This window comes from Sander vitreus, chromosome 21 (assembly GCF_031162955.1).
Source record: "Sander vitreus isolate 19-12246 chromosome 21, sanVit1, whole genome shotgun sequence".
Classification (NCBI taxonomy): Eukaryota; Metazoa; Chordata; class Actinopteri; order Perciformes; family Percidae; genus Sander; species Sander vitreus.
Genome location: NC_135875.1, coordinates 11,287,811 through 11,311,931, shown reverse-complemented (window position 1 = coordinate 11,311,931; position 24,121 = coordinate 11,287,811). Strand labels below are relative to the sequence as shown.

The 24,121-nt window shown below is 42.3% G+C and overlaps 1 protein-coding gene across 3 annotated transcripts in view; it reads right to left on the bottom strand.

The window, feature by feature from the left end:
- Positions 1-466: 466 nt before the first annotated feature.
- vti1a (vesicle transport through interaction with t-SNAREs 1A) overlaps positions 467-24,121 on the bottom strand; it is a 115,774-nt gene continuing 92,119 nt past the window's right edge. Inside the window, exon 8 of one of the 3 annotated variants that reach the window (XM_078278782.1) lies at positions 467-2,177. In XM_078278782.1, coding sequence (XP_078134908.1) covers positions 2,084-2,177 — 94 coding nt within the window. In that variant the 3' untranslated portion in view covers positions 467-2,083. The remainder of the gene's footprint in view (positions 2,178-24,121) is intronic. The other 2 variants (XM_078278784.1, XM_078278783.1) reach the window with 2 other exon arrangements.

The following is a 24,121-nucleotide window of genomic DNA, read 5'->3' as shown; positions in this document are numbered from 1 at the left end:
TTTCATTATTCCTGCACTTTAATGATAAGTCTTGGTGGGTCGGCCCCGCATGGGACGGTCAGAGGCACACTATTTTGTTGGCCATTAATTTGAGGCTTTGAAGCAGACGGCGGCGCTGCAGCTAGTGAGGGCCTGTGAAATGGTGGTTGTTGGGAGGTGTTCGGGGGCTCACCACCCCGACACCCCCGCATCTTCGAAAATGAAGACCGTGGCCCTGAAACAGAATAGTAAATGTCCTCACTGGGAACCACCACACAGACCACACCATGCACACTCCAATACTCCAGTGTGTGTGTGTGTGTGTGTGTGTGTGTGTGTGTGTGTGTGTGTGTGTGTGTGTGCCTGCGGCGTGCACAGCTTTACCTTCATGTATCTCGACATCTGAAAATTCTCCAAATATGCTCTTAAATTTAGATTTTCCAAGACCCCCTGAAGAATGGCTTTCCCCTGAAGAATTAAACAGCAGTAAACTCACACACACGTTTTTTTCTTCAATGTATCACATCATAAGTCAGCGTACAGATAAACACAGAAACAAGGACTGCATCACAATCTTCAGAACTTGACAAGAAAAATATAGAACAAAAAGTGCCAGTTCTAAAACAAGTTAAATCCATTTATAAGAACAGAAGAAGAAAAAAAAAACACCTTTAAGACACAAAACTTGAAATCCACACATTTCAGGTGGTCCTGGTGTGCAGTCTGCATTTTACAGTCTAATCATTGAACACCCAAAAATCAAGAAAAGAAAACATGTGGCTAATGTTAATTCTGAATACCTTTTAACTTCATAAAATATACAGTTCTAACACAGAAACATGAATTGCATTTATAAATAAATAGTAACAGAATCACTTGTATTGAGAGCAAAACACTATACATGATGTAGATTTTAATGTTAGTACATACAGCCTATACTTTTACACAATGATAGATACATTAAAAAGTCTGCAGGAATGAGTTGTTAACACCAAAATGTGTTTGGGGGGTGCAGGGGAATTATACCAAATGTGGATTTTAAAGCTAGTCATGATGTGTGAATAAACCGTTCTTTGTATTGTATTTATGTATTGTATGTGCCAAGGTTGGGGACAGTTCGCTTTTGCATTAAAAACATTAAAACAGTAGATTTTTATTTTATTTTCTCAATCTCAAAACTTTGTTGAAATGTTCATATATCCTTTCCTGAATGAAGTAATCGAAAACAAACAAACCTTTCACCTTGATAGACTGACCTCAACCTTTTCATGTGCATGCTCTCTTTTCCAGACTGTGCCACTCTGTCTATTTTGGGCTCTGCTGAGCTTTTTAAAGAAATGAGTGTGAACAGCATATCTTAACTGAAGGCACTGTCCTCTGTGCTTTGTATGGCTACATGAAGACCATCTGAATCATTTAGTTACAGAAACTCATACATACTACAGCGTGTGTCTCTACTGTTGCTCTTAATAACAAACAAAGTGTGGGCCCCCAATCCATGACTGTCACTCATGCACATGCGGACATACATGTGTGCACTCTTATACCTGTCTTTGTCTCTGTTTCTCATGCATGCACAAACTCATCCTTGAATAACACTTGACCCACCTCCATCACAAGGAAAGAATAATCTACATATCTGAATCTGCTTTGAGTTACAAAAAAAAAAAGAACAGGCCTGGTTCCCTTTGGGACAGGATGGGCTGCAGAACCACGCTGAGGACAACACCATGAAAATATTAACTATCATAAAAACATTTCCCTCTACTTTTGTCCCTGGAGATGTATGAGAGAGCCTGACAAAGCCTGAGAGAACAAAACTGAGACGAGAAAAGAAAGAAGAAGAAGAAAGAAAGAGAAAGGGAAGCGCAAAGTGGGAAAAAAAAAAAGGTAGAGAGGGACAAAAAGAGAGAACGAGACAGCAAACAGGAAAGGAGAAAGATGGAAAAAAGCTCCTTGTCAGGCTTTGGAAACAGTGATTCATGGGGACCATTTGTCCTAATTACAGCAGAACAACGCTTTTGTCGCTATTAATCACACGTGTGTGTGTTTGTATTTGTGTCAGGGGAGGAGCGAGTGTACGTGTATGCGTGTAGAGGGGAGATCAGTGGCCCCGCACATTAAAATAGATGGCCAGGATGATGGTGAGAAGGATGATGGCTCCGAGGATGAAGACCAGGACACGATTCTGGATGATCCTGCAGAGAGAGAGACAGAAAGAGAAAGAGAGAGAGATCAGGCAGGGTTCACAGAAGTCATATTGTGTCCTCAGAGAACACGTAAAACAGTCACATGTTTATGTGCAAACTAAATGACCAGCCATCAACTGGAGGCTTGTCATGTTTAATAGCTACCATGAGGTCAGCATACATGGTATTTACTGGTATACAATCACTGGCATGGGAGTGTAAAACATACACACAAAATATTTCGAAACACACACAAGACTTTTGTGCAGCTGAAATGTCTGACAAATTATTTCTGACTCGCAAACTCGTAGCCTCTGTAAAAAGGTCATGCCGACATGTGCGCACGCACATGCACAAACACACACACACACACACACACACACACACACAACAGAGCAAAACACTTATAAACAAGAATGACACACAAACACACGAACAAACCGGCACTAAAACTTTATTTGCACAATAAAGTGGAAGAAGTGGCTCAGTAGTCTCCTGGAGGTAATAAAATCACTGAATTACTGATGGAATTTGCCATAAAACGACTCACTCTTTTGCACATTTAAATTTTCCCACTGTGACCTAAGCAAACTTGACAAGAGGGGGGCTTTCAACCAAAAAAACACAAAGCTGGGAAAGGAGGGCTAGAGAGAGGGAGTGTGTGCTGGTGTGCAGAAGGGTTATAGGCCTAAGCATCAAGAGTGTGAGCATCTCATGTGCGTGTTCCCTATATTCTCCAGAGTTTGCATCACTACACGTGCATGGACACACACACACACACACACACACACACACACACACACACACACACACACACACACACACACACACACACACACACACACACACACACACACACACACACACCCACACCCACACCCCAAACCCTCCGCTGCTCCTGACAAATGAGAGAATTATCACATTTGCTGACATGTGGAGGGGTGGAGGAGAGGGGCACTGTCCACTTCTCTAAGCAGGAGATGAATAGCCCATGCTGTGGCCATTTATCACTGAGGAGGGGGGGGGGGGGGGGCTGGCTGGTTGCTCAGTCACCCTGCTACCCTCTAAAGCCCAAGTCTGAGCTCGACACACCAGCCAAGCTCACAGCCTTCTCTAGTCCACCAGCTCGGACCTGCAGTTGCCAAACACTTAGTTTAAAACCCGCGGCTATGGAAGAAAGGACAAAAAAAGGTATCACAGTACTGCTTTTATGCTTGCGTCTTTCTATTTCCTTTGTGTATACTTTTTGCAAATTAGTGTCTACTTTGCACAACTCCCTTGAAAAAAAAAAAAGACTCTCCAGCCACATACAAACATCCTGAAAACTATAACCAATCACTTATGACACACCATGAACAAGAAAAAGACACTTTTCACTGACATACTATAATGCTCTCACTGGATAACACCAGAGAGCTCATTACAACTACTGTTTGTAAGTAACACTGTTTTATAAGTAGACAGTTTATCCTTGAATAAATGCGTTTCATTATCATGTTGTGTCATGCTGTATACAGTAAACCATGTCTTGTGCACACAGTTATGGTATATTTGTATATCCTGCTCATGTCTTAAGCACTGCTACGTTTTTTTCACCCTACGCAAAAAACAACAACATAGAAATAAAAATAAAAACATCAAACTGCATATGTCATATGCCCACATGTCTATGTCGCGGTAAGAGTTGGAGCTGTAGTGGGATGCTATGATGAGGCGGAGATGATTGGCTGAAGCCAGCTGGGGAGGAGATCCCACTGAAACACTAATCAAAGCATGCTTAGCAAGGCCACGTCTCCCCCTATTAATTGACATTCATTATTTACCATGATTATTTATCCCAGCCAAATACCCAGAGGAGGTGCTTGTGTGTACATGTGTGTGTATCAGTGTGCGGGGAGAATCAAGATCGCTTTGTGTTGTTTGTTAATTTTTCAGCTGGGGAAAAGAGGGGAAGGCGACTGGAGGCCTGGGGGCGGAAAAATGAACAGGAAGTTAGTTTTAGCCTTGTGGATGAGGAGCCCGGGTGCTTTAACAATTCTGTTAAAATGGCATTCATTAAAAAGGAGTCTGATTTGGTGGCAAACAACGCTGAATAACTTCAAACACTTAAATGTTCAAAGCAGTAAGGAATGTGACAGTGCTGCGATTTAAGAACTTTTTCTCTGGGGACAGACATTCTAAAAAATACTTACTTTGACCTTAACTGATTCTCTGTACACCAATCTAACAAACCACATCTTGAAGTCTAATGTAAAGTAGCTGATCTTGTTTGCGGCAACTCAAACCCTTAAAAAGAAACGTGATGCAAATGTAGTACTGCCCAACTAAAAACTTTGAAGGTTAAATTCAATCTTCTCAAGCCACAACTCAAAGTAGCTGTGGTTCTTTGATCCACTGTGAGCAACAAAATGATACTAGACCAGTAATCATAACCTCACTCTTTTCTAATGTTGCAATAATTTAAGTGAAACTACACTACCACAAGATCTTGTAAAGGTTATGAACCAAAGGTCATGTTTGACCAGAGGAACCGTAGACACACACACACACACACACACACACACACACACACACACACACACACACACACACACACACACACACACACACACACACACACACACACACACACACACACACGGATCTAACCAGACAGACTGGGAGGAGTTACATGTAGCAGGGGAGAGTACAGTCATAATTCACTTGTGCAATGATAAAATCTAAGAAATAGAGCCTGTGACACCGCAGAAAGCCACAGTCTTTTTCTCTGACAGCTTGAGGAGCAAGGATATTAAAATCATCACTCTCCTCTAACCACCACACAGGTGAGAAGGCTGGAAAGTCACTACTTATGTTACATCATAGCTTGGACAGTAAATTAGTCTTGTTCTATTCTAATCACACAAAGTGATACAAATCAATACATAAAAAAAAACAATGAAGTTATTTTGTTCAATCTATATTTCATCTTTTTTCCATTTTCCATTCCTCATAAAAACTGGTGTCTATAAGAAAGAAAATCCCAGGGGACAGATCATTTTCATAATCCTCTGGACAACTCATCTGCATGATGTCACTTGTAGATTTAATCTACAGATTTATGTTCCGTATCCAGCAAAGCACATTACGATGAGCTCACTAGTCAAATGAGCTTCTAAAGTAAAAGTCATTTTAGTTTCCATTTAATTCCTCAGGCAAAAAAAGCAGCTAGAATAAAACTTACCTTACAAATACCTGCCCCCCTTGCCACCCCCCACCCCAAAAAAAATCCCCAAAATTGGGAGGTAGGAGAGTGAAGAACATGGTTTTCCTCTGCCGTATGGTTGATCCCATCCTGACACGTGGCCAGACAGAACAGAACTTATCAAACCGGATCCATCCTCCAGCTTTGACACTTGACATAGAGGTTGGGGGGTGAGGGGTGTGTGTGTGTGTGTGTGTGTGTGTGTGTGTGTGTGTGTGTCTGTGTGTGTGTGTGGTGAGGAAGGTTTGGGGATGTGTGAGTGATGCACACAGCGCACGTCCAAGGGTGCAGACGTACATGCTGACACACATACACACACCAAGTTTGAGAAGGTTTACCTTTACCCCTCTCCCTCCCTACTATCGTACTATGATCCCCAAGTATTTTCAATGTCTCACCCCACATTTGGAAAAAAAAACTACTCATATGAAGAGAGACCAACAGTAACTGTAACTAAGACGCCAGCCGATAACAGCACATGATACTGGTTGTTCTATTGGCTCCTGATGTTCCTTCATCGCAGGCAGCCAGTCAGCTAACACCTTACTAGACGGAAATACAGCATTAATGTTAGAAAAAGAGAGAGAGAGAGTCAAAATGAGTGCAAAGGAGAGCAAAAAAATAAAGCAAACAGGAAGGACGGAAATGGACAATAAAACAGCTAAGATTAAAAAACGAGAGAAAAAGAGTGGAGACACAGAAATAGAGAGATGGAGTGAGGAAAGAAAGACGGATAGAGAGAGAGAGAGAGAGAGAGAGAGAGAGAGAGAGAGAGAGAGAGAGAGAGTCCGTTTACCCGCAGAGGCAGAGCTGGAGGAGAGGCTCCTCGGAGACAGATGAAAATAATGAGGACTTTTCTGTCAGGAAAGATTTACAAAATCGTACCAGTGTTATTAAAATTTAAAATCTCCCGTTTTTTCCCCCCTTTCCCACCCTCTTCCTCCCTCCCTCTCTTCCTTTCCCTGTTTTTTCCCTCCTCCTCCAGCAACACAGCCTTATTACCAGCTCTAATGAGCACAGGGATACACCTCAGCTGTGAGTGTGTGTGTGTGTGTGTGTGTGTGTGTCCAGTTCCCTAGCGCCAGCTCCATCAGCGCCCCAGATACCCCAGTCCCTTCAATGACGCACTGAACACACAAGGGTGCGCACATAGATACACGTGTACACAGACACACGTGCACATAAACACACGTACGCATGCACGCACACACAGCTTTTGATAGCTCTCAGAGGTGGCTGGACACACACACACACACACACACACACACACACACCTTTCAGACAGACAGAACACCACCCCAAAACAAAAACAGACAGACACATAAGCAGATAGGCCCAACCTACCTTAAAACACACACACACACACACACACACACACACACACACACACACACACACTGTCTCCACTAAGAACAAACTTACTTGCAGAGCTGCATCTCTCAGGCCCTCCCCTATCCCTCCTCTTTCCACTAGTAGACCAATAAAATAAAAATCAATGGCTGTCTGAGCCATTCTGGCTCTCCTCCCTCAAAACCCTGGGAATATCCAGCATGGGAGATGAGAGGGGGAGAAGGAGGGAGGAGGGAGGGAAGGATCAATGTGTTCACAAATGATTTGAGTGATGGACATGGAGGTGGAACGCTGGTGGGGGTAAGCCCTAACTAATGCATTGACTTGTTATCACAAACTAATACAAATAAATGTTTCATTGTAGAAGCGCGCGTCATGTTTGACCAGAGGACCCGTAGGCGCGCGCACACACACACACACACACACACACACACACACACACACACACACACACACACACACACACACACACACACACACACACACAGGTGGAGAAGGTCTTTAATTAAAAGCTGTTAAGGTGTAATTATTCCCAACATCATGTAATTCCCTATAGACAAACTATATTTAGGAACTTGCCCACACACCTTAACACTCGCTCCACCACGCTCACACTTCGGCCCGTTAGTGACCATGTACAATGATGCAATACTGTATTGATACATTTCTAACACAAATCATATTTTCCCTTCATGTTATCTATTTTTTATAAAGACACAGTCTGTGACCTAAATGTAAAGAACAAAGGTCAACTCAGACAGACATACTGGTTATTGATATTTTGTCATTGTGATTGGGTTTGTTTACGTCAGCAATGTTTGTAACAACGGAGTATTTAAATTTAAATGTATGATTTGCGGATGGCAAGTAACAATTATTTTCATTATCAATTATCTTCTGATGAATCGTTTGCTCTACAAAATGTCCCAAAACAGTGAAAAATGGCTGAAAAAATCATTAGTTACTAAGATCCCAGGCGACGCCTTCAAACGGCTTGTTTTATCTGACCAGCCATCATCTTTAAAAATTATATGAAATTGAGAAATGAGGAAGATTCTCACATTTGAAAACCTGGAACAGTCAAATGTCCGGCAATTTCTACTGGGCAAAATGACTTGCTCGACTTGTCGCTGCAGCTCTAGTGCATAATTACATTTTTCATTAAAATCAATTATGTATGTAAATAAATCTCAAGTCTATAAAGTGCTTGGGGGGGGGGGGGTCATTAAACAATGAAATGTTGAAAACAGCTAACAACATTGGACAAATTGTGCTTACAAATTATTTTCTTTTAACAAAAGAAGTGTCTTTTTTCCCTAAAAAAGACACAGGCTTTTTTTTACCTGTATCGACAAAAAAAAAAAAAAACTGACATAAAAGACGGACAGGTTTTTATTTGGAGGACGTGGTCTAAGCAAGGTATTTCATGTCAGCCTGATTCTCTCTCCCTCTCTCTCTCTCTCTGTGTCTCCTACTTTACTTCCCCTCTTTCTACCAACTTGATACAGGAGAACGGCACCGGGGCTCTACAAGTTCATCCATTTTTTATTTGGCGGCTAACAACTGTGGCCAGCAGCAGCCTAGACTGGGACCCAGTTCTCTCGCAGAAAAGTGTTGCAAGGAGGAGGAGAATGAGGGAAGAAGAAGACTGAGAGAGAGGAGGGATGGAGAGAAGAAGGAAATGCAGCATGGGAGGAGAGTATATGCAAGAGTACGTGAGAGATAAAAAATAAAATAAAAAATACAGTGAAGAAATGAGAGAAAATGAGATGGAGAGGGAAATGGAAAAGGGACAGAGTTGTGAAAGAAAAAGAGATAAAACATTGGGTAACACTTTACTTGAAGGTATCTACATAAGAGTGACATGACACTGTCATGAACACATGACACTGTCATGACACAGTCATGACACATGAACCCTAACCCTAACCATAACTTGTCATGACAAAAACCTAATGACACTTACTAAAAGAAGCGTTATGTCATGAACGTTTATGACTTGTTTATCATGTTTATGACACGGTCACAACAGTGTCACGTCACTCTTATGTAGATACCTTCAAGTAAAGTGTAACCAAACATTGCAACTGTGTCTGGAATTTTTAAGAACTTTTTTTCCGTAGCTGCTGCAGCTTATCCTCCTCATTCCGGTGTGATGTACAGGTGACTTTCTGAGCTCAATACATACACAGATAATTCCCCTACCTGCTTACCTGCCTGAACCCTCGCCCTCCTCTGCCGTCCCTATCTATCTCTATCCTCATCTGTGTCCTCCTTTCGTCCCCTCTTGCGGACATTCAGTCCATTCATTCAGTGATATTGCTTATTTTGCACTCACATTTTCTATCTTTTCTCGACTCCTGTTTCTACTTCTCTCACTCTTGCTGGAGGGGTGCAGTGATAGGATTTATTTTCATATTTTTTTTTTAAAACTTTTTTTACCTTGTGTGCTTGTCACATCACCGGTTGATATGTCAACCGGTGAGCATGTCAACAGCCCGTATTTACTGTATTATTGTCAACGTAGGATGATGAACACAACCTTACTCAAGGCTTCTGTAATCACATCAGTTCATGTGTACTCACTATTCTGGGATTCACTGGGTAGGAGCTCACAATTAGATGATCTGAATATTTGACTAATAAGGAATAATGACCTAGCCCAACAAGCTAGACCCACATCAAGATGTTGGGTCTGGGAACTCACCATTGGCAGGCCTCAATCCGAGGGGCGGGATAAACGGTTGTCTTTCAAATTCCCTCTGCACTCATAACCAACCAGAGCAACGCTAGTTGATAGATTAAACTTTTGCCGTATCCGGTCGGCAAAACTCCGAACACATCTTCCTTTTTTAAGAATGACTTCAGTGCTTAACTCCAAGTCTTCCAGAGTCACAGCCAAAGCGGATTTGAAAGACCGCTGTTCGCCAGCAGCAGCAGCCATCTTCTTTGTTTTCAAGTAGCAGGGAATTCACGCGGAACCGTCGCAACTCTGCCTTCCTTATGTTAAGCCAGCCCAACGACTCTATACACCACGTGTTTAGCCTGATCAGAATTTGGTTTTTCCAGCTCGCAAGCCAACGGAGAGTTGTTAGACTGACCCTGGCTGCAAATTACATTTGCTGCCGCTAGGGTGCGTCTAGATTTCTACGCTAATAATTACCCTTATAATTAGCTGGTTGTCACTGCAGTAACAAACGGAAATTGTACCAAGTCCAAAAACAAGTAGAAAGACAGGACTTTTAATAGTGTTAAACAATGCAAGGTGGGAAAAAAAATTAGCACTACAGTGCTAATATTGTAGCTCTGAAATTATATTATGATATTTGAGTAAATGTTTAACTCATCAGGGAGGAAACTCATGCACACAAGGAGTAGGATTGTGTTATGTGATTCAAACTATAGTGGGTGATGAAGTTGCCTCTGTCATGGTCACTCTCAAGTTTGCCTGGGATGGAAAGGAAATCCAGATCCATTACTTGTGTGAACAAACCAATTTGTGCTCAAGTGTTGTGTTGCTTGGTTTGCTCACAGTATGTCTGGATTGTTAGTAGCAATAAACTTATAACTGACGCCTTCTTTTTTCCACTACAACTATTCCTAAACCCTGATAACTTGACATTCCTCACCATTTCTACTTTCTGCTAAGAATTCCCAAAACGCACAATCCCCCTAGTACACATTCTGCGAAGGCCAGCTGTAGATCCAATTACTGGCCTCTGTGAAAATGGGCGTAACATTAGCCATTAAGGGCTGTAAGCCCCAAAACTATGATGTCCATAATTTTTTATTGTTTGTTCAGTATTGAAATCTCATTAAAGCACATGAATCATGTGTGCACACTACTGCTCACTTTCAGTAAAGAAGAAAAAAGACAGAAGATGTAGAGCTGGGATGCTTAGGGAGCATAGGACACCTGAGGCAATGGTTAATGGCATCTGCATGCTTTGTTACTGGTACAACATAGTGACACAGATTTGGAGGAAAGAGACTGCTTATGCATCACACAGCGTTTTTTTAAACTAATTATTGCACAGCTTTTTCTGAACATAACTTTTCAAAGTGAGTGCTTTTATTGTTGGTACTTTTATGGAAAGATACTAAGATGTTTTTCTGTTACCGTTTGTGTTGGGTGAGCAGGGAGTAACACATCCAGACAGTCTGACAACTAACACCATCTCTACTGTTGTGAAATTTGACCTGACTTCTTCAAGCTCAAACTGATGAAATTTTTGGACTTGCAATGACACAAAAAACTTCCATAACGTTTTTATTTTTATTTTTTTTGTGTTTAAACATGATTTAAAGTTGTGGTAATTGGGAAAAGACAGGACATCTATTTCCTTATCGTGTCTTAACTACCATAGTTATTAGGGTTGGGCAGTAATACGGTATACCGCTGGGTCTAAAAATAGCAACGGTATCAGTTTAAAAAAAAAAAATGCAATGCACTTATATAGGAGACAAGGATTGAATATTAAATTGTGGTGACCCACAAGTAAGACTGAAAGAGACATTCACCAAGGTACTGTACCTTTAAGGGAGAGGTGTTATGATATACGAGTTCCGGGTTAACGGCTGAATTAGGTCAAACAACGACGGTGGTGAAAATGCTGTTGCTGCGGCAGCACCGGCCGCTGCTAGCGGCGCAGCTAATGTCGGTGCTATCTACGCGGCCACCATCAAGTTACCGGACTTTTGGCAGCACAACGCACGGCCGTGGTTTCAGCACATCGAGGCCCAGTTCCAGCTGAGAGTAATAACAGAGGACGTTACAAAGTATTTCCACGTGGTATCGGCCTTAGATGCCTCAACAACAGCCAGGGCTATGGCGCTGTTAGAGGCTCCTCTGGCTAACGGCAAGTACGACGCACTCAAAACATTCCTGTTGGAACTCTTTGAACTGTCTGAGCTGGAGAAAGCAGACCGCCTGCTGTCCCTGTACGGCCTTGGCGACAGCAATCCGTCCAAGTTAATGGAGAGGATGCTGGCTGTGCTGGACGCGGCGGATCCCTCATTCTTCTTCGCCCACATTTTCCTGCGGCAGCTTCCAGCACCCGTGCGCACCGCACTGGCCTGCTCCCCCCTCTCTTCCTCCAGAGACTATCGGGCGCTGGCTGTGGAGGCAGACAGGATTTTCCTCGCCAACTGGCAGCAGTTTGTCCACGCGCTGCTGTCCCCCCAGCACACGTGTGCCCCACTTGCACTCCACAAAATATAATTTATGTAATTATGTGTGGTTGTCATCACGTGACAGTGTGGAGGAGAAAGTAGTTTTTTGTAAGTTGTTGTTATGTTACTATTGTTTCAGTATTAGTGTTTGGTATTCAGTTTCTGAACGGTGCAAAACAGTTTGGTGACGCCGTCTGAGCCTTACGTCATAATTTTTAATTAGTCATGGTAATACCGTATACCGTGGTAAAATAGGGAGGAGGTTTGACGGTATCAAAATTTGGATACCGCCCAACCCTAGTTTTATACAAGTTTCATTTCGTGCCTTAAACTGGGTTCCTCTCAAAACAAAACCATTCATCAGAGAAATGCTTCCAACTCTTTGGGCCTAAAGAGACATCTGTTTAGGATTCCACGACAAAGAAGCGATGAGGATATTAGTGTTTATGTCGGAGTCTTTTTTACTAACTGGTAAGGAAGCTCCTCCGCGTGGTGTTTGTTTGCCATTTTAAATCAACTCTCTAAATATTTGCTTCAAGTCCTGTGTGGTTTTAGTTCTGCATCCTGTGCGTCTCTGGATACAGATGATGTTGCAATATTGCCCACCAGCATGCGCGCACGCGCACACACACACACACACACACACACACACACACACACACACACACACACACACACACAAGAGCCCAAGAGCTTGCACTCGCCAAGTCAAAATCCAAACATTCTTTCACATGTAAGTTAAAAAATAAAACATTTTCTATGACAAAGTTTGTTCACATCACCAGTCTCTCGAAAGTGTGCATCTGTGCCTGCATCCATGTTTAATGCGCAAAAGAAAACAAAATACTGGTTTACAGAACCATTACAAGTGACACAAGCAGACTGTTTACATGATTGTACACACAAGTCTGCATTGGTAGCCCACATACACTCAAAGTTACTTTAAAATACTGTGGTAAACTGTATGCATTATAAGATGTTCTTTTTCATGGATGTTAAACCCTTCCATAAAAAAGAAACAATGTCTCCCTTTCTTTTGTATTTTCCGTGCTGCTTACAAGAATCAGCATTTTAAATAATGATGCATTTGACAAATGTATAAGGAGTATAGAGAACTGAATGCTCGGTTGGGTCAAAATAAGGTCACTTAAAACACACAAACGTCACTGAGCGGTACATATGGTGTCTTTACGACGGCCGTTTTAGTATAGTGAAGGCACTAGAGTAATGTAATAGTTAGGTATGACAGCAATAGACTTCCATAATTAGTGAAATGGGGAATAAAGTGGAAGGCTGTGGAGTTGTTAATTTGGTCTCAATCTGCCACAGATCAGATATCTAGAACAGCAGGAAGTCCGCCAGGAAAGCCACTAAAGCTGCTTTCCTGTGTTAGTCTCCAGAGGTTAAAAGGTCACGTTTGTATGTCAGTGTGGACAGAATGCAGACTAACCAAGCCAGGGTTTCATATCAGGGCCACAGGTGAGCGAAGAGAAGAAGATATGAACTTGCCTTGAACTTAAACTCATACCCGTCGGGCCACTCACACCCCTTGCTCTGTCCTGCAGGTATGGAAGGACTAAGTCAGCCAAAGGTCACAGTGTCAAACTTCTGTACACGTGCGTGTGTGCGAGTGCAATTTTGCATGTGTGTGTGTGTGTCTGCATCACAGGGTGTTGAGTAAAACATGTGAAAACCTAGGGGAGCGCGTCTGGCAATCTGGTGTGAAATAACACAGTACAATTAAGGATTATGTGAACCATCAGGTCTGCCTTGTTTGGACATGCCGGTAGAGAGCGGTTTATCCAGCAGGTAAGCTGTGGAGAGAGAGAGAGAGAGAGAGAGAGAGAGAGAGAGAAAATGTAGGGGTATAATGTCATCCCACAACCCCCCATTTGACACTACAAGGGAGGCTTTAGTCAGTCTAAATAATCCATGCTGCTCCATTAAATTTGTAGACTAGCTTCCCTATTCCCTGTGTCTAAGCTGAGAGAGCCTGAGAGAGGGGAAAGAGGGGAGGAGTCGAGCAGGGAGAGATGAGAAAGGGAAGTTAGATAACAGTTCAGAATAAACTCAAGCAACTGTTTTTTTTTACATGGAGGAAATCACCAGTTAACCAACGTTGAAGCCAAACCCAGATGTCCTGAATGGAGAAAAGAGGTTTATAAAAAAGAAAAAGGCAGATAGGAAAGAAAAAGAGCAAGTGTGCACACCAGGCCCTCTGAGTGACACTGATTTGCTCATGATTGCCTGCCTCCCCATCAAATCTCTCCCCCAACACATGAAAAATAAGCACTTGGAATGTGTGTGTGTGTGTGTGTGTGTGTGGGGGGGGGCACCAGTGTGACGGGGATGGTTACAGCAACAGCGTTATTGACTTGTTGCTCCTGCTACATGTGCTTAGTGTTCTGGAGGCCCGGTCAATAGACTCTGCGCTCTGAAGCCCTACTAATCAGGGGCCTGCAGCCATGCAGGGTCAGCCTTTTGCAAAAAAAGAGGAGAAAAAAAGGAAGACTAAGCAAAGAAGCAAGCAAATGGGAAAAGATAGGGAGCAACAGAAAGAGACGAAGACAAACTTTTAAGGACCGGCGATGACTGAGTTAATCGACCAAGAATCCTTCAATTCATTTTCTCTTCTTCCACCGCTTGAGGTAAACTCATGTGGCATTCTTACTCTCTTTCTCAGCAGCAGCGTGGGTGTGAGACACCATGAGAGACGCAGATTGTTGCTTCACTTCTGCTTTCCTGTGAACCGTGGTTCAAAAGTCAAGGGGCAGTTGGGCTGCTTTGGGACTTTTGTAAATGCAAGAGCCAATCCATATTTGCAGAATACAGTTGTGAGATCTCAAGAGGACCCATCGTGCTTCACATAGATATAAAAACGAGAGAGTTCACCTAAAGCATGTTAACATGATTATTCAGAAGGGAAGATAAAGGCAAAGATATACCTTAATGACATGCTTAGTGTTGTGAACATCAAAAGACAAGATACTCCATCTGACTTTGTGACATTTGCAAGGCTGACAAACTTACAAGCATCACACGTGGACATCTCCATCTGTAGCCTTACTTTCAGCACATCACAAGCTCGATATGGAATGCTATTGGAAATTCATGGGGGGAACTGTCGATCAAATATTAATGATCAAGTCGGGCGAAGTGGGGTTTTTTTTTTTACAGTTTTTTTCCCCTGGTATGTATGGTCACTGCCGCTCTAAGAGACTTCCCACAAGAAACAAACCAAAGAGAAAAAGACAGGATAGAAAGAGAAAAAGGGCAAAGAAGGGTAAGGAAAAGGGCTAGAAGGGTGTATGGTTGTTCAATATTTTCTTTTGAGGGGCCAGAGCCTGGTTAGCTTCAGCGCAAGCAAGGTCTTCATACACAGGTCCCAAGGTGTAAACACAAACTTGTACACTGTTTGTGTCATTGTTTTTGCTTTTTCCTTAACACTTCTTTCTGTTGTGTTGTCAGCTGGCGAAGTGGGAATATTGTGCCCAGTGACACAGACGTGATGGCAAGGTGGTTTTCACTGACACTGGGCCTTTCGGTTAACTTCTTCCAGTCTTTGTGACAAACTAAAGGCCAAGAACTTAACTGTAGGGTTGATTGTAGGTTGAATTGACGGCTGGATGTGAAAGGCAATATCAAAAGCTTTGTGTATTAGAAGAAAATGAACAAAACTTTTGTCTGGGTATATAAAAGTCCTCATGGCTAAGGGCTGCGGTGAGAGATCCATTTTAGAGGATGCAGATCAGACAACAGGAGGACAAACAATAAAAAAGAGAAACCACAGACCAAAGACTGAAAGAAACTTTTATGAAAATATTCAAACCCTAATAGAAAAACACAAATATCAAAACTGCTTGTCAATGGAGCTCTGTTCTCTGTCTTTGCCACAGCCCTCGCAACACCCCCCTGGAATACCAACACCCACCATCGCAGCATAAGTGGAAGTGCAGGGTCAGCAGCGTCCCCTCTGGCCTTGCTGACCAACAGATATTCTAATAATCACCTTCCTTCTGTACTGTCAGGCCTGCATCCAATGGATCCCTCGTCCTGCCTTCGCCCTCCATCTCCACTTATACTAGGGGCTTTACGGAGCGGCATTGCTTCAATACATTAAAACTGCTGCCCCATGATCAAACGAGCAAATACCTCCCGGGTCAGCAAAGGGCTACCCCACGTCAGTTAACAATGCAGCATTTAAACATCAGTCGTATGCAAAGCGGCTGGTACACAGGGGAGGAGATGGGCGGCAGGAGAAAGCAGAGAAGCAAGGCCTGGACTGGAGAGATAATGAGCGCAGGAGCACACAGGAGAACATCCGCAGCTATTTAGTGCTACCGTGTCAGCTCCTACTCAGCTTTACGATGAAAATATAAGATGTAAGGCTCCATCAGCATCATAACAAGGATGAGCTAATGGATGAGCTCATATTTATCTTGGTCAAAATCCAGACTCAATGTTAATGTTACACTTAAACATTTCCATTCGCTCTGTAAATCAAAACATCTACCAATTCCGACAAAAATATTTTTTGTCTTTCGAAATTTCTCCAAGTTTGCATTAAATACCGCCATAGAATACACACATTTTACCTTCATCTTATATACTGGGGCTGCTTTATATCATTTCAGGCAGGCAATATTAATTAAACGATTATTGTCAGTTTTAGCAGATGATTACATACCTAAGGCATGCTTTTGTCAGCATTGGATGTCCCAGAAGATGTAGACCAACACATAAAACATAAATACAAGCATAGGTCAAATTTACCCATTAATTATATTGCACACACTGAGACTATGTCTGCGGATGTGTAACCAGCATCCAGTTGTCCCAGTGAGAGACACTAATGTAACTTGCTCTCAAAAAACAAATTACATTTTTTGACAAACAGGAGAGTGCATCTTTTTTTCTGTGTGAAGAACCCTTTAATGAAGCTTAAGGGTGAAGAGGTGAAGAAGTGCTTTTTTCCTGGCTCATCCCTCTCTCCCTCTGCCTACTGCTTGGTTAACCGACTGACCTGCTGTCAAAGGAGTCTTTGTGAGTGCGCTTTGGCGGAAGGCCAATCAGATCCTCCGGCTTGTCTGTCTCAGAGAGGAAAATGGCGCCCCTGGTATGCCATCAGCGGCAGAAATGTGCAGACAGTCTGACTGCTGAGGCAGGCTTGGCTTGCTGTGGCCCTTCAAAAACTATGCCGGAGGAATTACCTGTTTGGCCCATGGCCAAAATGACTCGTTCTACAAGGGCTGGTGGTTATTTATCTGTTTATTCACTTAAACCTCATGCACACAGGCACTTAAAAAAAAAAACATTTCAACTCCTTCACATCCACAGGTTCTGACAACATCCTCCTTTGAACTACACAGGTAGTTTCAAGGGGTTTGAGTTAGTAACAAACAATTATATGTCAAAAGGGTTCCTATTCCAAAGCAGACCTGCATGAAAACACGAACTGAAAGACTGCTGTGTTAAATCATCCACTGTATGTTCTACTCACTACAGTATAGAAAGGTTTATCTTTACTTTATCCACATCTTCCAAAGGCTGCATCACCTGATAACACCGCTTATATGCCTGCATTTCAGCAACAATGTGAATGACACTGCAAAAAACCCTAGTAATTTTTCTTTGCACTTGTGGAATAACTCAACTGACTAAAGGTTTTCCAAGTGTTTTTGGACCAACATTATATTCACATTACAAATATGCAAAAGGTTCTTGGTCATGGTACATAAGATACAGTAGTTGTGAATATCCGGGAACTAAATAAAAGGTAATATAACATTTAATGTCAGGGGTATAGAATAGTGTCTGGGTGAGACTGTGGGAAACTCCCACACCCAAAAACAAATCAAACACAGAAAAGAACACAAACGACACAACAAGAATACAAGTTCTGACAAAGCCCTGGTTTACACTAAACAGATATCACAACTTGTTCACTGCACAATCCCTGTTCATTTCCACTATGTAAAAGCTGCCAGAGACACAACTGCTCAACAAAGTGCCACTTGTGACACATCATCCGAGGAAGCATGTGTTAAAGCTCCTGCTTCAGAAACAAACTTCTGACAGCGGGAGATGATGAAACAGAGCAGATCCAAAATTATTCTTGTACCTTTCAGAACCTGCAAAACCTGCTGCAGCCTGGAGCATGCCCCCCCACCCTCTCCCAGAGAGAAAGAGAGAAAGTAAGTAAGGAAATGGCCAGAGACACTAGTTAAAAGAAGGTAGAAAAGGATTAGAAGGTGATGTAGGAATGCTAGAATATTTCATTTTATTTGGGATTGTAAATTTCCACTGAGCAAAGATGAGGCCCTTCGATCGTTTACCTGCTAATGTAAATGTAATGTCAGCAGTACAGTAAGTACGCACAAACAAAAAGTCCATCTCTCTTAAGAAAATTATAAACACACGCTTAAATGCACACACACAAACATTTCCTCAAGCACTCTGACATACTATACGACTGCATTTCAAATTAAACACTCAGCAGATATAAACCTCCACATGTTTAGACCCAAACAGAAACACCATTCTTGGCTGCGCTCACGTGTGTCTGTGAGCTCGTGGGGTGGGGTGGGGAGCATAGTCGAGACTTGCTCATTTCACACTACGAGGTGAGCCAGGGAGCAGTTACAGAATCTAGCCATAAAACATGGTGGAAAAGGGGGAGGGTGGATGACTATAGCCCATGGTATAGTACGTGTCCAACTGCCACCTCTTCTAGACTCCCTCCCTGAAAGCTTTTCTCACAGTTATCTATTATCATAACCCCTGTCTCTGTGGGCATGTCTGACACACAAGCCCCCCTTTTTGCATGACTGCTCTCACCTTGACCTCCACTGAATAAACATTGTGATTTCTTTCAATATAAAAATGTCTTCTTTAACAAACAATGTTATTGTCACTTCCTTGGTCAGCTGGTCAAAGGCTACTTGACGTGAAAGTAAAAAAAGAAAACACTGCAACAAAACAAAAACTGAAAATTACTTTTAGGTTTAAACCTAGCAGCACAGATCTCTTCATATTTCTCAGAAGTCAGAGCCTTTTTAAATTTAACCCCTTCAGCTCTGCAGCATTATCAAAGTCTTGGGTTCTCAGGAGGGGGTCCACACCTCAAACGGTGCCACTGGCGACAGAAATAACCCTTATCCACATCTTCTCCTTCATTTGGGTTAAGTGCATCAGCTCACATAGCCCACGCAATGAAAGGCAATTCGACAGAGGTGAAAAAAGGAGGAGAGTGGGAGGGATGGAGTGAGGAAAGAGAGGTAGATTTGACATGAGAGTTCAAGAGTGAGAGTAAGGAGGAAAAGTTTTTAATAGCCTGACTGTATCAGTGAGAGCAAATCCGCATAGCTGGGCAGTTTCCCAACATACCTAAAGTGCAGTAGGTAAAAGATGTAAGACGTTTTTTTTTTTTTTCAAAAGGGGTCATCAGATAGATCCAAAGGGCATCCCTTTGTCAAGTGTTCCAGTGACTGTGTCATTCTGAATCCGAAGCGGATTTCACGGGTTATTCTATTCTCGTCTGCAGGCCACAGTGGTGTGTAAAATGAGAGGGAATGCAATGTTTTGGGAAATCTAATTTGAGGCCTGTGTTTGTTTTCCTGGCCTTATTTTGCAACCAGGAGGCTGGCTCCAAAGCAGCACAGCTCTCTTTTTTTCCATAGTTTCACAACAACAATGTCCAATACCAACATCCAACCAAAAGCCTTATTCAACTGAAGCAAGGATATGAAGCTGCTCTTCTCCTCTCGTGGGTCTCTCTCAGTTACAGCACAGAATTAAGCAGACAGTTAATTGGGAGGTTATTCACCATGTCACAGGAACATATGCACTCTTACGTACATATAGATGTATTTAAAAAACACAAATATTAGCAGCCATCTTTTGTCAGCTAATTGCGACGTGCTCCCTGTGGGAGGAGAGAGGGGTCCTCAGTCGATAATTAATCCTCGTTTGGAAAAGTAAATGACATTCATTAGCGGGGAATCGAGCCAAGTGCCATTATTTACATGGCAATAATCTGGAGTGTGCTGGTGGCGCTCTTTTAATGTTACAGAAATAACTCTGGGACAGCGGACGAGTACAGTTGCTTTCCTCCCTTTTTTCCATGTCTTCGCACCCAGGAACAATTAGGCCCAGGCCAACAGATGGGGACGCCTCTGAGAAAGCTCCTCTGAACGACTCTTCATCTCACTCCCTCATTCACATGCACACAGGCATGTGCACACACACCAGAGCCACACAACAGAAATAAAGACAAATACACAAAGTCCAGCATGCACACAAACACACTTTAGAAATATTCACGGAACACAACAGAGCATATCAAGTACTGAGCTAACTTTTAACATTAACTGTCGAAAGACGAGCCTCTTACAAGAGGCTAAACAAGAACTTTGAAAATGTTGGCACATTGAAAACACTGAACTGTTACGGCAAAAACACAAAAGCTGGCCTTAGTGCAAATAGTCATTGAGAAAAAGACACTGGCTTTCACTATTGATGAAAAGCAAAGTTCTACATGGCAAATACCAGCTCTTTCTGCCAAGATATCTGTGTTCATCTTACCATGTTTATTATTTATGAATGAAGTGTATATTTTGAAGTTATAATTGAGAAAACTTTCTTATCTTTGGTTGGTACTGAAGGTTCATAGACAGTGCATGCTTTGTACACATTTGCCGAACCAAACACAAAAGATACTGTACATATATGTGTTAACACTGCTGAAGCTGTCACACAATGGGCCATTTGTTGCACAATGGTTGTTTCCACAATGGTACTAGCCTCTGCACAATGTACTGTTAGGGATGTACACATGAATGGAAAACCATTAATACAAAGACAAAAGCAGACCTTTCGTCAATACTGTTTACAAAAGCTCTATTTTACTGCATATTATACTTAATCACCTTCTACTTGTATGACTTAAGATTCAATTCAAGGAATGGTTTACATTGGCAATATTTTCTTAGTTTTAGCTTTTTCATTAATAATGCAGCTCTCCCAAACACTCTGTATTATTATCTGCATGTAGCGCAACATTACAGTAAAATTATAGCGTGTACTTTTATGAACCCTAGGAAGAGGAGCTGATGCCAACAGTGGTTGCTGACAAGGCAACAACTAATGGTGATCCAAATAAACAATAAACAGAGTCCTAATTGCATACAGTTAAACCCAAAATGTATTCAAAGCACATTCAAACACAATGGTTCATACTGCAATGGGACATGTTTTCAATCACCGACATGCACTGGATGAACACAGAGGAACCTTTGTTGCTCTCTTTTATCTCTTCACCTGTAATTGTCTGTTTGCACCTATGAAGCACTTTGAGCAACATTCTTTGTATAAAAGGTGCGACATAAAGACATATTTTTTTTAAAATAATTGATTGATGGACTTTGTGGAAAACCTGGGTGTCAAAATAAAGCCACTGTCATTTTACAACACAGCACCTCTCACTCAATCTCTTTTCCGGATCATTATCCTTGCTGACCTGGATCCTGCTGGGTTTCTCAGTCTGTCTGAAATCAGGCAGCAGGTCACAGAAAACTAACACACCCGTTATTGTGTGACCTGTTATCCATCTTTGTCCTGCTAAGTATAATGATTAAGGTATCAGGCCCTGGTGATCCCGGCGACAAAAACAAAGGAGACAGAACTGAGCGTATACATCACAGCCTCACAGTTTCAGCATGCCCTTAGCCTCCACAGACACAGTGGATAGTTCCTGCCCCCTCTAGTCACGCTGCGAGACAGGGAGTGTTCCATCAGGCAGTCTAACCCCCTCCTTTACCCATAAGATTAGGTAACATCATCATGTGTATGCTGACACCAAGGAAGCAGCCCCAAGCCCTGTAGGGCCTCTTTTTCCTTCATATTGTGTTACGTCTCCCAAACAATGAACCCTGTCAAAAAGACAAACACGAAATGTCTCTTCATCACTCCTTCCTCTCACTAGTAAATCTAAATCCATCGCAAAACTAGTAAGATTCATGGAGAAAAATAAACCATGTGAGGTTACAAAAACGCCTAAACCAGGGCATTGGGCATGGTAATTTTTTTTTTGCTCTTTCAGTAACTCCTGAATTAATGAATGCATAATGGTGTCATTTCTGTTAATACAATAGTTGTCTCCAATTTGTGACCAAACTAAATTAAACCTACTTGCCTTCTTTTCTCCCTTGATGCTTACCAGACGCCAGGCTGTTATTTTAGCAATGGGGAGGACTGAGGCCTAGGATGACCTTTCCTGAGCCGAAGGGAAACTTCCCCAAGAAATCCGATAAAATCCAGGGTGCAGGCCTCGCTAATTTGTTCATCCAGCTCGCCACACTTTGGCGACCTCTTTTCCTTCAGCCAACCTCCAATCAATCTGCTTATCTCCAGAGATCAAAGGCTCGCACCGCCGTTGTACATTTAGCCTTGGCTGGTTCCTCCCACATCATGTCTAAATATTAATGATAATAAAGTCTCACACCCATCCCTGTGTCAGTCAATTACAGCCAACATTGATCCTCAGCTCTCTGCTCCAATTAGAACTCACCGCTCGTAATGCGTCCTAGCACATCAAAGGATAACAGCCATTGATCCACTCCTGGATCTTAACGTTTACCGTTAGGAGAGAGGGAGGGGGATGTGGCGTGGCAGTGGAGGGAAGCAATATTCTGACTAGAAAAGAAGAAGGGGAGAAAAGAAATCATTTTATCCAGCCAGTCAGGTAAAGGAAGTTCTGAAACTCGGAGGGTGAGAGATGGCAGAGGGGGCTCAATAATAACGGACATTCTGACAGTTCAGAAGGCAACTAGCAATCCGGAAAGACTCCTTCATAACAGCATGCCCACATTTAACACTGAAGACTGTCTTTTATTTTAACATAGATCGTTCAAAACCGTGAAGTGCATGTGAAAAAAGCCACATTTAATAAGCGAAGGTTTTCACAGATGCTGTGGTGTCTGCCCATCATAAACTGCAGACACAAGATCACTAAGAAACAATTGAAAAGTCAATTTGTAAGTTCAGCTCCGGGACAATAAACCTTACATGCTCACTGTCAGACTTTCAGGATTATCCCTAATTATAAATATAAATGACTGAACGACAACCAAACTTAATAAACAAATAGGAAAAAATTGGGAATTTCTCACTGTACATACACACCGCCGCCGACTTGAGCTGCAAAAGAAGCTCTGGCCGCCCTGTCAAGGACGCTTGTCAAAAAGTACGGGGAAGCTTTCGACGCTTTGGCCGCTCTGTATAGGCCTATATGTAAATATATGTATATGTAAATATTAGTTATACTCAACCTATTTTCATTTATATATTTGATTACAATATCACACAGCTCTGTATGCTAGTAGATCGTTGATCAGCTGTTTCTCTGTGAAGAGTGAGTGAGAGAAAATGGTGCGCAACAGATCAGCTGTTTTTACGAAGGGATAGTCAACAAGTCGGCTCTTTAGATCAAATTGTGGTCAAATTGTGGTCACCACTACGTATGTTCTTGTCTTTGTTTTTGGTAGTTGTTGTGTTTGGTGTAGAACTGATTCCAAACTTTGGAAACTGCTCATTGTTATGCAATTAAATCCCTCCTAGTTAAAAATAATAAAAATCATCATAATACACTTCACCAACTCACCAGAGACACCAACTATATTATCCCATGCCTCGTTTTTTTTTAACTGTTCCCTTTACGCAAACAAAGTCATATCATAAATTCTAGGGAACCCAGCAACAGCGATGATGAGCTTTTCCTCCATTTTCTTGGAACTAATGTTTTGGTAGGAACGAAAGTTTACATTGTATGTTTCTCTGGAACCAGCCAGCGCGAAGGATGTCTATATTCCGATTGGTTGCTGGTCGTTTGCCGCTGAACCGCGTCATAGCTCATTACCATAAAGTTCACCAAACTTCAACTTTCTGCTTGACGCTCTGGTCGCTCAACACACCCAAAACGCAACGCCGCCAGATTTTCCGCTTCTTGCAGCTGAGAAAAGCCGGCTTCCATTGAAAATGAATGACTTCCTGTAACTTTGAAGCTCAAGTCGGTGGTGTGTACGTACAGTCAGTGGGAGGAAAGAAAAGCTTCAGTGAAACATGAGTTATTATGTCACCTCTCACATGTATGTCTTTAGGCCAACTATCCTTGACAAATGACCTTTCTGAC